At 38.1% G+C, this 13244-nt stretch overlaps 1 protein-coding gene across 1 annotated transcript; it reads left to right on the top strand.

Annotated features, from left to right (window-relative positions):
• The first annotated feature begins 5960 nt into the window (after positions 1 to 5960).
• Positions 5961 to 6967, top strand: LOC137727316 (uncharacterized). Its single transcript, XM_068466182.2, has one exon. It carries the CDS (start codon positions 6111 to 6113, stop codon positions 6840 to 6842), a length of 732 nt encoding a protein of 243 aa, XP_068322283.2. The 5' UTR covers positions 5961 to 6110; the 3' UTR covers positions 6843 to 6967.
• Positions 6968 to 13244: the final 6277 nt, after the last annotated feature.

Raw genomic sequence — 13244 nt, 5'->3', positions numbered from 1 at the left:
TCACAAAGTCGTTTTTTCTTTTTCAATAAGATAATAGAAGACTAAAAGGAAAAGCCACAGTGATAGCTTTCACTAGCCAAAAGAGTGAACCTTTCATCCTTAGTTAAAACATTAATTTACACTTGCAAGTCATTCATGACATTGACATCTTCCTGCAATTTCATCTGTCACAAAATTTGCTTTAATCACGAAGGTTGCTTAAACTGAATATCACCATAACAATTAGTAAAAGTGACATTCATGTATCTCATAAGGTTTATCTTCAAATCTATGTTTGGAGTGAGTGATTTGCAAATTCCAAGTGATTGAAGCCATGTTAGTGAGAAATATATACTACAAAAATTTAGCTAGATGAAATCAATAATGCCATTGGTAAGCATTAAAGGGCACGTGAGAATATCTGTAAATGACTCTTTCTAAGTAAGAATTTACAAATGTCTCTTACATACCTTTGTAATACTCATATAACATTTTATAGTACATTCCTCACTTACTTAGCATTAATTCCATGAAACTTAAATATCTCTCAACCCAAACATATCCTAAATTTGATATTTGGATAGCATGCACGGTTCATATTCCTATATCACAAGTAGGGCTGGGCATAGGTCGTGCCGGGCCCAAATTTGGAGGAACTTGACCCTACCTGTTTTAAAATGTAACTAACCCAGCCCGTTTGAGTCCATGGGTCCAATTACCTTTTTTTTTTTGTTTTTTTTTTTTTTTGGGCATGCTGCACTGCCAGTGCCTTTTTTTTTCTTTTTCTTTTTCACATTATCTTCATACCTACCACTCCAAACCCGTCCTAAATCCAACCGCACGCCGCCTCCTTCCACACACTTCCTCTCTCTTTCTCCTCTCAGCCATGGTTTCCTTCGCCTTGCTTCACTCCCCGTATTGCTCCGGCGTCTGGTCCAAGAAATAGTGGGTCATCCCTGAGATCGACGACCACAACAACATCTTTTCAGCGTTTGAAGGGAACTTCAACCTCGTTTGTTAGCAAGCGACAAACTCACGAGGCGGTGGAGAATTCGAAGTTGGATTTCCAGGTTTGTCTTCTCTAATGGTGAGGTGATGTGGCCATATGGTGTTGTCGTTGTCGAGGGGGAGAACATTGTGGGTAGAGATGAAAGAGATGAACATAGATGGACACCTTATCGAGGTCTGAGATGAGAGATCGTAGAGTGGGAAAGTCTCAGTACGATCGAGGTCTGAGTGTCTCTAGACTTGCAGAGATAAGAAGGGCAAGAGAGTGAGTTGCAGAGGCCAGGGATATAGATGAAAGAGAGGGAGAGTTAGTGAGAGTGATGTAGAGTTTTGTCTTAGAGACAGTGGAAACGGTGGAAACGGTCCAGGTCGGGGACCCGTTTCCTCAGCAATTAAGACTCACCCCGCCCGTTTCAGATTTAAAAAAAATTAGACCCACCCTGAACTGCTTAAACCGCCCCTACTCCCAGGTCTATGCCCCGTTTGCTCACCCCCTAATCATAAGATATATATATATATATATATATATGTATGTATGTATATATATATATATATGTATGTATATATATATATGTATGTATGTATATATATATGTATGTATGTATGTATGTATATATATATGTATGTATATATATTCCAATGCGTGCTGGACAGATAATTCCTCACGGGTCTGATCCATTATTGATGACCACTTTATCAAACAATTCACTTTCGAATGATCGCGGAATTGGGGTTCTGTAGTGGATGATGTTGTATGCTCGGTGGATGAGGAAATGAATGATGGCTTGTCTATGCCAATATTTGAGCTTGAAATTTGGGAGGCGGTATTCCAAATCGGTGGGCTTAAAGCCTAGGGCCCGGATAGGTTCCAAGGGGTATTTTTTCATTTGAACTTAGGGTTACAGAGAGGTTTTGGGCCTGGCTTCTGATTTCTTCTCGAGGGTTGCAAGCCCAAAAAAGCTTAATTCTATACACATTGTTCTGGTGCCAAAATTGCCTAACAAGGATTCGGTGGGCCAATTTCGACCCATAAGCCTCTGTAACTATTCATACAAAATCCTCTAAAAAATCCTTGCAATTCGTCTTAAACCACTACTTTCTAGCATTATTTCCCTAATGCAGAATACATTTGTGGCTGGACGCCAAATCTAGGACAACATTATGGTGGCATATGAGATTTTCCACTTCCTGAAAATTGAGGAAGGCAAAACAAAAGTTTGAACTTGGCAATGAACTTGATATGTGCAAGGCTTATGATCAGGTAGAATGGAATTTTTTGGAGGCTATCATGCGGAAAATAGGTTTCAATGACCAGTGCTTATCTCTTGTGATGACATGTGTCTCTATGGTGGACTTTGTGGTTCTTGTTAATGGTCAGTCATGTAGGCATTTCTCTCTTTTTAGAGGCTTTCGACAAGGCGACCCACTATCACTATACATGTTTCTCATCATCAGCGATGTCTTTCCTAGGAGTATACAATGTGTGGTGGAGGAGGGTTCTATTAAAGGCATGCAATTTAATCACCAGAGCCCTAGTATGTCACACATGTTCTTCGCAGATGACACCCTCATCTTCCTACATGCTACCCCACAAAATGCCCGGAACATCACCAAAATCCTCAACGCCTATTGTGAGGCTTCGGGCCAGCAAATAAATCTTCAAAAGTCCAGTGTCTATCTTAGAGCAAATGTTCCCATGACAATGAGTAACTACTTATGTGATATATTAGGTATTCCGATTGTCTCTGATCTTGGCATGTACCTTGGACTTCCGTCTATCTGGAGCAGATAAAAATAACAGGCCCTGGCGTATATTAAGGGCAAGCTTTTGGGGGAAATCCAAGGGTGGAAACATAACACTATATCTATGGCAGGGAAGGAAATCCTGATTAAGGTGGTTGCATAGGCAATCTTGACTTACCCAATGAAAATCTTCCGGTTCCTAACCATTGGTTATGGGGATTTCGACTCCTTATCGGCGAGATTTTGGTGGGGCCAAAAAAATGATGAAGAAAAAAAGATTCACTGTGTGAAGTGGGATGCTTTGGGTCTCCCAAAATGTGAGGGGGGCTTAGGTTTCTGTAATTTTTAGGAGTTTAACTTGGCCCTTATTGTAAAGCAATGTTGGAGAATTATCCAGAAGCTTGAGTCTATGTGGGTTAAGGTCCTAAAGGCCTGATATTTCCCTAATTCCTCATTTTTAGACCCAAACGTGGGAGCCGTGCCTCTTGGGCTTGGGCAATCCTGCTCGAGGCTCGAGAAATACTATTACATGGGGCTCACTGGCAAGTGATGAATGGTGAGAGTGTTCGGCTATGGATTGACCATTGGCTCCATTCTCTGCCTCTTCGATACCTAATTCCATGCAGCTCCATTCCTGTTAGTCGGGACTTCTGTGTCAGCTTGTTAATTGATATTGAATCTAACAATTAAGAGCTGGATTTCCTCACTTATTTTGTCGCTTCACATGAATTGACTAAGATTCAAAAAACACATATTGGGGACCCCCACATGCCTGATCGTCTTGTGTGGCCTTTGGAGAATAGGGGTTCGTTTTATGTTAGCTCTACTTACTATTGGCTTTACTCTAGAAATGCTGGGTTACGAAGCGGCGCACGTCGTCTTCTTCGACTATTAGCACAGGGGTATGGAAAACAGTTTGGAAGTTATCTGTTCCACAAAAATTAAACACTTTTTGTGGTATGGAAACCAGACGCGATATTTTCAAGTGTAGCTCATCCCCTTCTCCACTGTGCCTCATTTGCTAATGCCATGAGGAGACTAAGGAGCATCTATTGCTTCTTTGTCATTGGGTTACTCCGGTATGGTTTGGTGGGCGTCTAAACTATTGAGTAGCTTGGATTTTAAAATTTAGCTCGTGTTTAAACTCTCTTATCTGCTCAAACTTGGGCTCGAAACTTGTATTAATGCGCTTATTGCTTTTACATGATGGCATATATGGAAGGCGAGACGCGACGCCACTTTTAACAATAAGAGAATTGATCCTCTACATGTCATGAATTTAGCTTTTTGAGACCTTGATGTCTATCTGGATGCATCACTTAGGTCCCTGCTACCCAGGCACGTAGCGCCGAGCGTTTCCTTCTCTGTGCTTGGATGGTCCCCTTGGAGTTCTCGTTTGTTAAAATCAATGTGAATGCCTCATGGAACAAATCTTCTCGGCTGGGTAGGGTTGGGTTGGTAATCCGGGACCATGCGGGGGCTTCTGTTGCTGCTAGAAGGATTGAAATTGCAGTTGATTGTGCGGTGATGGCTGAAGCCATGACGGTGCTGTTAAGCTAAAATTGGGCAAAGGAGCTTGACTTTGAGCAAGTGATTGTCGAATCTGACTCCCTTGAGGTCATCTTCTGTCTAAATAGCTCCATTAAAAATGGCAGTTAGAAGATTTTTCCCACCTTCTCAAATGTCTCTTAGGTGAGAGAATTGTTCCAAGTCTATCGCTGGTCATGGGTTCCTCGACTAGCTAATATGGCAGCGGATAAAGTGGTGTCAATCAAATTCTTGGAGATAGCGTTTGCACGTGGGTCAATCGACCTCATTTTCACTGGTGCACATCCTAAACAAAGATGGGCTACCTTGTGCTCCCACCTAACTATGTTAGCTTAGGAGTTGGTGGGGTGACACTTGCAATCATTGCGGTGTCTTATCCTTTATCCCCTCCTCCTCCAAATTCTATCTGTTTATTTCCTTTGTTGTTTTCTTTGCTTGCCCCTTGTGGGCTCTCAATTGTACTTAATTGGCTTGTGCTCTGGTAATGAGAATTCCCGGTTTAACCAAAAAAAAAAAAAAAAAAGAAAAAAAAAAAAAAGACTGAAGAAAGAATCATATTCATATTCATTGCTCCCTTGTAAGTACCACTTCAAACCAGTGGATATGGATATATAGTTACGACATAATGCAGACACACTTCTATATTTGGAACATATTCCAGATGTTCCTGCCAAAGGAAACAAGAAAAAAAGAAAGTAACTAACTACCTCGAAATTATTGGTTAACAAGAATGATTTGATTCTTCAGCATCTTGTTAATCAATATCCAGTAACACTCGACCCAGTCGGATTTGACACCATAAAACTTATAGGGTACTTTGGTCATGAAAACTTGCGTGTAATCGTGGTATTGGTTTAGAGATGCATTTTTGTCAATAATTGTACGGATATTGATTGATTGATTGGGAACAAGTTCTATACGATATTGATCACATTGAGAATCGTGGGGTCTCATTGCCACTAAACTAGTTGAAGATACAACTGGATAACATACATGCCAAGCAATTCTCAAATACAAGCAATTGTGACTTGTGAGGTTAATTAAAATTAAAGTGTCCTAAGAGAGAGGGAATTGGTTCCCCCACGTTACGCATTCTTTCTTGGAAGAAAAGGGTGAGAAAAGTATACTTAATTACTAAGTAGTAATACAATTTTATGTTTTTATTTTATTTAAAGTGGTGGCATTAATTCTTATTTATCTTTAATGATGTATTGTCTGTGACATCGTTGATTCTATAGATTATCCATTGCTAAATTGTTTGATGATTTTATTAGTTTGGACTTAATAATGTTGCATAAAGTATTAGGGTAATGTTACGGAGATCAAACATGAACACTCATTCAAACCACCTGAGTTACATGCATGCACATTGCATAAATTTGAGAACTTAAACTCGTATGTATGAGTTAATAGAAAGTAGGAATTAAGATTCCAAAGTATCCAAATTTTGATTATCAACTGCATGGATATTATAACAAAAAATTAGTGTTTTTCCTTTCATTTTCCACTTTTCTGCTTCAGACACATCAATTTTTAATTCTGGTGTAGGTAATTAACTACAGTAGAAAAAAAGATATAATGTAAAGTGAAATTTCGTATATGTTCTCATTTGACAAGAGCTATTTATATGTTTTTTATATCTGCCACCATCGCCCACCATCGCAATTCGCAAAACATATAATTCCCTCCAACCCTAATTGATTCAACCACAAGCTAACACGAGCCTTACTTAACACATAATTAATCACAATATCTTATATATTTCCCCAAAGGGTTTTATTTCTTTTACTACTACAAGTTACAAAACTAAGCTTAGCTAGCAATCCAAAGCCATGAAATACAATGAGATATCCCACTTCAGCCATCCCCAACACAAGCTCAAGTTTGAGTACTCAGAAATCCCATTCAACTGTGATGGTTGCAAGGAGGTCGGCATAGGCTCGCGCTACAAGTGCGCGACTTGTGACTTCGATCTCCATATGCACTGTGCCATACCTACCCCTTCCATCTTCCACCCTTTCTACACCAAGTGCTCATTCCAGTTCCTCTCAAGGCCGCCCGGTGATAGCCCTCGCTTTTGCAATGCGTGTGAGAAGGATATAACCGGGTTCGTGTACCATTGCAAGTCCTGCGGGTTCGACCTTCACCCGTGTTGCGCAAAGCTCCCCATGGTGCTCGATGATGGGGAGGTCAAGCTCTATCTGTATCGAAAAGTGAGTAGCTCTTGCCATAGGTGCGGGCGTAAAGGACGGAGTTGGAGTTACAGATCAAAATGTAAGGAATATAATTTGCATGTGGCATGTGCGAAGGAAATGCTTGTGGAAACTTGGCATGAGTTTTTGGGGTCGCATGGGAATAAAAGCAATAGTAGTAGAAAATTGGAGATGACCAGAATTCCTACCCTTAAGAATACACTTCAGAATCATCACCGTCGAAGCAAAGGTAAGGTGAAGAAGTGTTGTAAGATGGCTGGATTGGCTGTGCAATTTGTGATATCAGCAGTGTTAGGCGATCCAACGACTCTGATTGCTGGGGTTATTGGGAATTTCATGTCACGAGCCTGATGCGCGGTTCATGATGGGGTATTTGGACGATGAAATTGTTGTACTGTTAATAAATAATATTATAGAAAACCAGATATCATTTATGTATTTATTTCTTGGTAATTTCATGATTTTTCTTTTTCCAAGTCACCACCAGAAAATAGGGTCTCCCCTACAAAATCTTGCCTGACGAACCGCGTTTCATATTTTAGTTGGTGGGGTTAAGCTGATCAACAATTAGGGTTTACTCAAAAGCTTTATGAGACGAAATATATTCGTAGGGCTATGATATATTCGTCAGACAAGTTTTTGGTGTAAAGAGAAATAAAGTGGCGTGTAATACCTTAAGATTTGCACGACGAAACTTGTGTTCGTTGGCTAGACCCCTTTACCCGACAGGCCGCTTCGTACGCCCAAGTTTTCGTGTGTTGGGCAATGGATTCTTACTTGAAAAGAAAAATGATGAATTGCAGCTCTGCTGTTTTGCATTCCTTTTCTGTAGTAGGAAAGCTATCTTAGCTATGAGTTTGGTAGAACACAAGCTACTGTAGTTGATAAGGTTCTGGTAATGGAAACATCTCTACAAATTAAGATTATGCGACATGGAGATCACCCTAGCTAATTTTTGATATTCTAATTGCTTTGTTGTGAGGGAAGACATATTTTAATTGCTTAGTTGTATATATAAATGGTTTTGCTGGATGGTGGGACAATCTGGCGTTGCATTTGTTTCTTAGTTTCCTGTTGTTCTATTAACAAAAATACTAGGTCTAAAATATTTTAGCCTGAGACTTAGTCCGATACCACCAAACACTTTACTATTCTTATCTTGCTTAGTCGAAGCTAAGCCAGTCCAGCTTTGTTCCTAACGTTAGTCCAGTCCGAAATGGTCTGGTGCAACAAACACCTTATGGTTAGCTAATTGCATTTTCTTTCTGGTTTGTTGGGAAAATGGATGAGTTGTATCTGTGCGCATAATACTGTGCAATAGGTTCGATTTCAAATTCATTGTAAATATGGGATTTTTCTTGTTCAGTAGTTGAGGCGTAACGTTTTAATTACGAAGGCTTAAAACGTATGAATATAATGGCAATCTTCATAGTCTTCTCTTTCTTTTTTTCTTTCTTTTTTTCTCGTCAAGAAATATTTCTCTTTCTGTCACCAAGAGCTTTGAATCTTGTGTTCTTCAAATATTTCTCTCTCTTTTGAAGCGACGAAGACTTGGAGGAAGACATAACTACAACTTGAATCTTGTATTGTTTTAATTAATATGTATGATGAATGAGTCTAATGAATACGAGTACCATGTTATATTATAAATTTGAAATATTGTTTTTTATATATGTAATAATTTTTATTTTTTAGTCGCCGCGTCTTTATTTTTCGAGGTTTGACTTGTCGGCGTATCCGTGTAATATAGCTTGAGGTCCTGTGTAGTCATTATCTTTCTGTATTTTAGGTTCAAACTATGCTTAATGCATTTTAAACTTCTCCCTGGTTCTTTTCTTGCTCGAACTTTTGATATTTTCGGTTTCTATCAAATTTCAGTATTACGGAACAGAACAGAATTCTTCCTAAGGTGGGCAACAACCTTATAACATTTCTGGATGACCCTGAGTCTCAACCCAAGGTAATTATTATGGGTGTCTAAATATTTCTTAGAAATTGTATGGTCAACAAGTCTGTTTTTTCCTTTACAATTAATTCAGCTAATATTGTCTATCATCTTCCCTTCCATAAGAAAGGTTTTTTGGTATTAATTTCAGTCATTGCAATTTCAGCGCACTCGTTGACGGTTTACCAATTTTTTTGGGGTCATTTTACGAAAACATTCATAATTTTTTGGCTCTTTTGCACAAGAATAGTCAGTGTCAAAGTTTTGGAAGATCAACCAAAATTGATCATTTTTTGGAACTGTTCAAGTTCGATTTATTTCTATTACTCTACTATTTAAGTTTTATTGATGGATTGGTTGATTGTCTTTTTTTGTTCCTTCAGGTTTTCGGTAAGATATAATTTCAATTAATGGGAAAGAGTCAAAGACTGGCAAGTTCAAAATATTCAATAATGCATATCTGTTGAATTTAAGTCTTAATTGCAGATGTTTGTACATTATTGTTTGACATTGGGGTTTTAGCCACTGTAGTGTGGAATGTTAAGTTATATTTCTTCATTGACGTACCCTAGAGTCGTAGAGCTTCACTTTTGGGTGATGGGACCTAACATATTTTTTCATTAGCGTAACCCAGTGTCATACAACTTCATGTTTGGGTGATGGTTATGCCTTCGGGTGACTATGATACTCCTGGTTAAGTACATAATTGTTTTGATTTCCGAGATTCTTGGATTTGCCTTCGGGTGTACAATATCTTATGATTTACAAAGATTTTATAGATTTGCCTTTGGGCGGCTATATTACCATTACTGAACACTGGTTTACACGTACATGTTTTACGAACGTTTTCATGGCATGCTAGAGTTTTGAGAAAAACCTATTACGTAGTATCACATATGTTTTCAAAACAGTGGGTTAGTATGTTCAGAAAGAAAACAGTTTTCTATTAGTATTATTATTATAAACTTTGGTCCACTCACCCTTTGTTTTGCACCCCCTTAAGGATTTAGAATCGAGGCGTACGATCCATACGTCAAGGCACTTTCTCATAGATATCTTCGAGTCTTCTCAGTATAGGACCCATTCCTTTGTTCGTACCTTTTAATAGTAATTCTTTCACATTATTCTTGATTAGTTGTATGATTTGAGCACGTTTCCGCATTTATGTATTTCTGTATATTTACATATTTTATTTACTTTCGTTCACCGATACCACTTGCATGTATGTTAAAATGGCTTTGTTACCCACGGATGTCGACCAACACATGCCTATCCTGGTATTTGGGGATATCAGAGTTGAGGCGTGCCAACATCTATTCTGGTATGTGTATATATTTGTTGAGATTACTTACAAATTGTACATGAGAAAATGGCTCAAAGCTCTCTAGCCAGGGAGAAACAAAAAGGCTCGTAGGCTTTCTCCTCCCCACTCAATCCCCCCTTTCTCTGCACCATTTTTTCTTTATATAAAAAACAACCTTTCAAATATGTGGTCCCTAAGAGAAAGTGATGTGGCTTCCTCCTAACCACTCAAAAAATATCTCAACTAACAAATATCTATTCCAACAAATATCTTGTCTTGATCAACGTGCCTTCATGTAATGGTCGTTGTAAAGCACTGTGGACTAACATAACTGCATTCTGTATCTAGCAATTGTGATCTATTTCAAACAGGAATGGTTTATATTAAGTTAGTTACAAATTAATATCTTAAGAATTTGATTAAACGTATAATTATAAATATTTTTATATACAAACCAATTTATATTTTTTAAGAAATTTAGAATGAATCAAACTGAAGTGGGAGAATACGACTATACAAAAAACTACTTTCCCAAGTAATTAAACCAAGATGCTAAGCATATAAAGCATTAGTGGTAGAGCTAGAAATCAAGGTTAGGAGGGGGCTTCGAGGCCATATGAAAATTTCAGACACAATATCCCAAGTAATTAAACCAAGATGCTAAGCATACAAATCATCATCAGTGGCGGAGCTAGAAATCGAGGTTAGGAGGGGCCTCAAGGCCATATGAAAAAAATTGGACATAATATATAATATAATTAATAGTATAGAATTAAAAGGTTCTTTTTTTTTTTTTTATTTGTGTTGAAATGTAAAATTGTGGTCGAAAGAGCAATTGAGTCACAAAAAAATAGCATCGAGATCATAAGCACCGAACTTGTTTGTAAGTTTTGCTAAAACAAATATTACTACATTGAAGTTGAACTAAAATAAATAACCATGGCTCAAAACTGCAACTTTATTAGAATTTTTTTTTTAAGATTAATTCTTCTTCCATTCCATATAGATATGATTTTACTGTAAAACAAAAATACACGCAAAATAGTGAAATAAATAACTACGGAAGGCTAGTTGATATAGGCTTTAGTTTCGTGACTTAGAAACATTTCATTTTGAGTTTACAATGTGTATCAACTTTATTGCAAGAAAATGATAATATAAACTACAAACAAATGAATCACATAACAATAAACTTGACTCTGGGTGGTAAAGTCCAGTTTTGTGGAACATTCAATGATAAACTTTTCAAGCATGATTGCATTCCTAATGAAGTACATGGCAAGCTCGGTATCCATAACAGACGCCACGAAACTAGAAAGTTTCACCACTTTAAGGCATTGAAGACGGCATACACGAGGCTTCCTTATCTTTCTTCGGCGTATAGTTGATGATCTCCAATTTAGCTAGTACATACCAAACACATATCAGTCTTCATCCTAGACATGTATTATAAATTTGCCTCTCCAAGAGATTGCAGAGTGTGACAAACCTAAATTTTCAGTTTTCCATTGTTTAGGGTGAAAGACATGCTGGATTTAGTTACCTTGAATGTGAATTTATGCAACAAAGGAGATCGCTCTATGAGGGGAGTCAAATCAAGGAGGCTACGGTTATCTCTTGCATACACACTGAGTGATAACTCCTTCAGACTAGTCAATTCTGGAAACTAAAAGAGCATGAACATTCTTTAACAAATATAGTTGTAATGTTAATAAAATAATTAAAAATTCCTTCAGCAAAAATATAACATATGAAGCTAGGCAATGTACATACATATATTTGTTTGTTTGCTTGGCAGTGTACATACATATATTCTGGAAACTAGGGGAGCATGAACATTCTCTAAATTTTGTTTGTTTGTTTTAGGTTTAGTTCTGGAGTTTTGGATCTTTTGGTTTTGTATCGATTGCAAACCTAGAAATTGGAAATGATGGATTTGGTGTTGCATTTGCTTCTCAATCTAGCGTTGCATTTGTTCTCCTATTAACAAAAATATTGGGTCTAAAATATTTTAGTCCGAGGCTTAGTCCAACATTGCACCAAACACTTTACAATACAAACCTCAACGATCCCCTAAACCATTACACAAAAGAACTGACCTTAACAATCCCTTAATCCCCAAATCGAAATTCAAAATCCAAATCAAAACTTTATCCCCGTTTCAGAATCCCAAAAAGAAACCTAAATAAAATTTGACGAATTAAAGGGGAAATTTCTTACCTTGAGCGAGACGAGAGAGAGAGAGAGAGAGAGAGAGAGAGAGAGAGAGAGAGAGAGAGAGAGTCAGAGAGATCTCGAGAGATAGAGACATTGTGTGGTGGTGTGGGTGTGATGTGGCCAGAGTTGAGATAGAGATACGCACATATATAAATCGGGTTATTGGGTTAGGGAACAAGAAAATATTAAAAAGCGAAAAGTCAAGAGAGAGAAATGGATCGAAAGACTAAGAGAAGAGTTTGAGAGAGAGAAAGATAGGTGTAGAGGTCACTGTCATGTGGTTGGTCGGAGTCACGAATTGGGCAACCGAATTATGGGAAGAGGAGAGCTCAGGGGTTCGAGCTTCAAAGTTAGGCGGAGAAGTCTAGAAAGACAGAATGATCTAAGTAAGATGAGGTCGAGAGAGAGACGGGCGTTTAAATTTTTTGTATTTTTCTCTTATTTGAATTTTCATTTCTTAAAATGATTAGGAGATGGAAGTTCAAATCAAAATGCTATAGTCCTTGTCCATTTTTATCATCTTTTTCAGCCCATAAGAACCAGCTCGATCCCAAAATTAAAGCAACCTAAGTGGTTCCATTTGGTCCATCAAAACCAACCTCCAGTTGGATTTGGCAGTGAAAATGTGAATTCCGATGCAGTTATAGCACTAAACTCTCACAAATCATTCCATTTCACTTCAAAGTCGTTTTCCTTCTTTGAACTTATGCCTCCACATGATGGATGGAACAACGATTATCCTTTTAACTTAACCATCACCTGAGGGCAGAGTGTAACCATAATGTAGACACTCTGAGGCATTATGGCAATATTGTAACAAACTACTCTCATTTACATGACTAATTGGCCTAACTCACATCATCCTGATATATAAGTAATTGGGACAAAGATGAGAACACAAGTAGATAAGTACATAGATCACCAACTAACCTAAACAGGCTGAAGAAAAGAGAGAATCCCAAGCAATGTGAAACCTACATTATGCCTTCTTCCCAAGCGCTGCCTTCCTAACTCAGCCTTTCACAAGCGCTACTATTGATAGTGCGCCTCATAGCTTTCGCGCCTTGAACTGTTGCGTGGGTTAGGAAGGGAAAGATAGCTATCTCTTCATTAAATATCTGTTTTGTTGGGCTTTCACGTGATCTTAGAGCTAGGATTTGGTTCCTTTCTAATTGGACCGGTTGGCTTGCTACGAAAAGGGGTAACTAAGTTTGTTTTCTCTCAATGCTTGCCTGAGTGGACTACAAGGGTTATCGAGTTGGATCTTTGGGCCCTTAAGTAGCCCAAA

This window comes from Pyrus communis, chromosome 10, assembly GCF_041283825.1.
Source record: "Pyrus communis isolate YQ-2024b chromosome 10, ASM4128382v1, whole genome shotgun sequence".
Taxonomy (NCBI): domain Eukaryota; kingdom Viridiplantae; phylum Streptophyta; class Magnoliopsida; order Rosales; family Rosaceae; genus Pyrus; species Pyrus communis.
The sequence above is the reverse complement of the archived record's forward strand: the minus strand, read 5'-3'. Positions and strand labels throughout refer to the sequence as shown.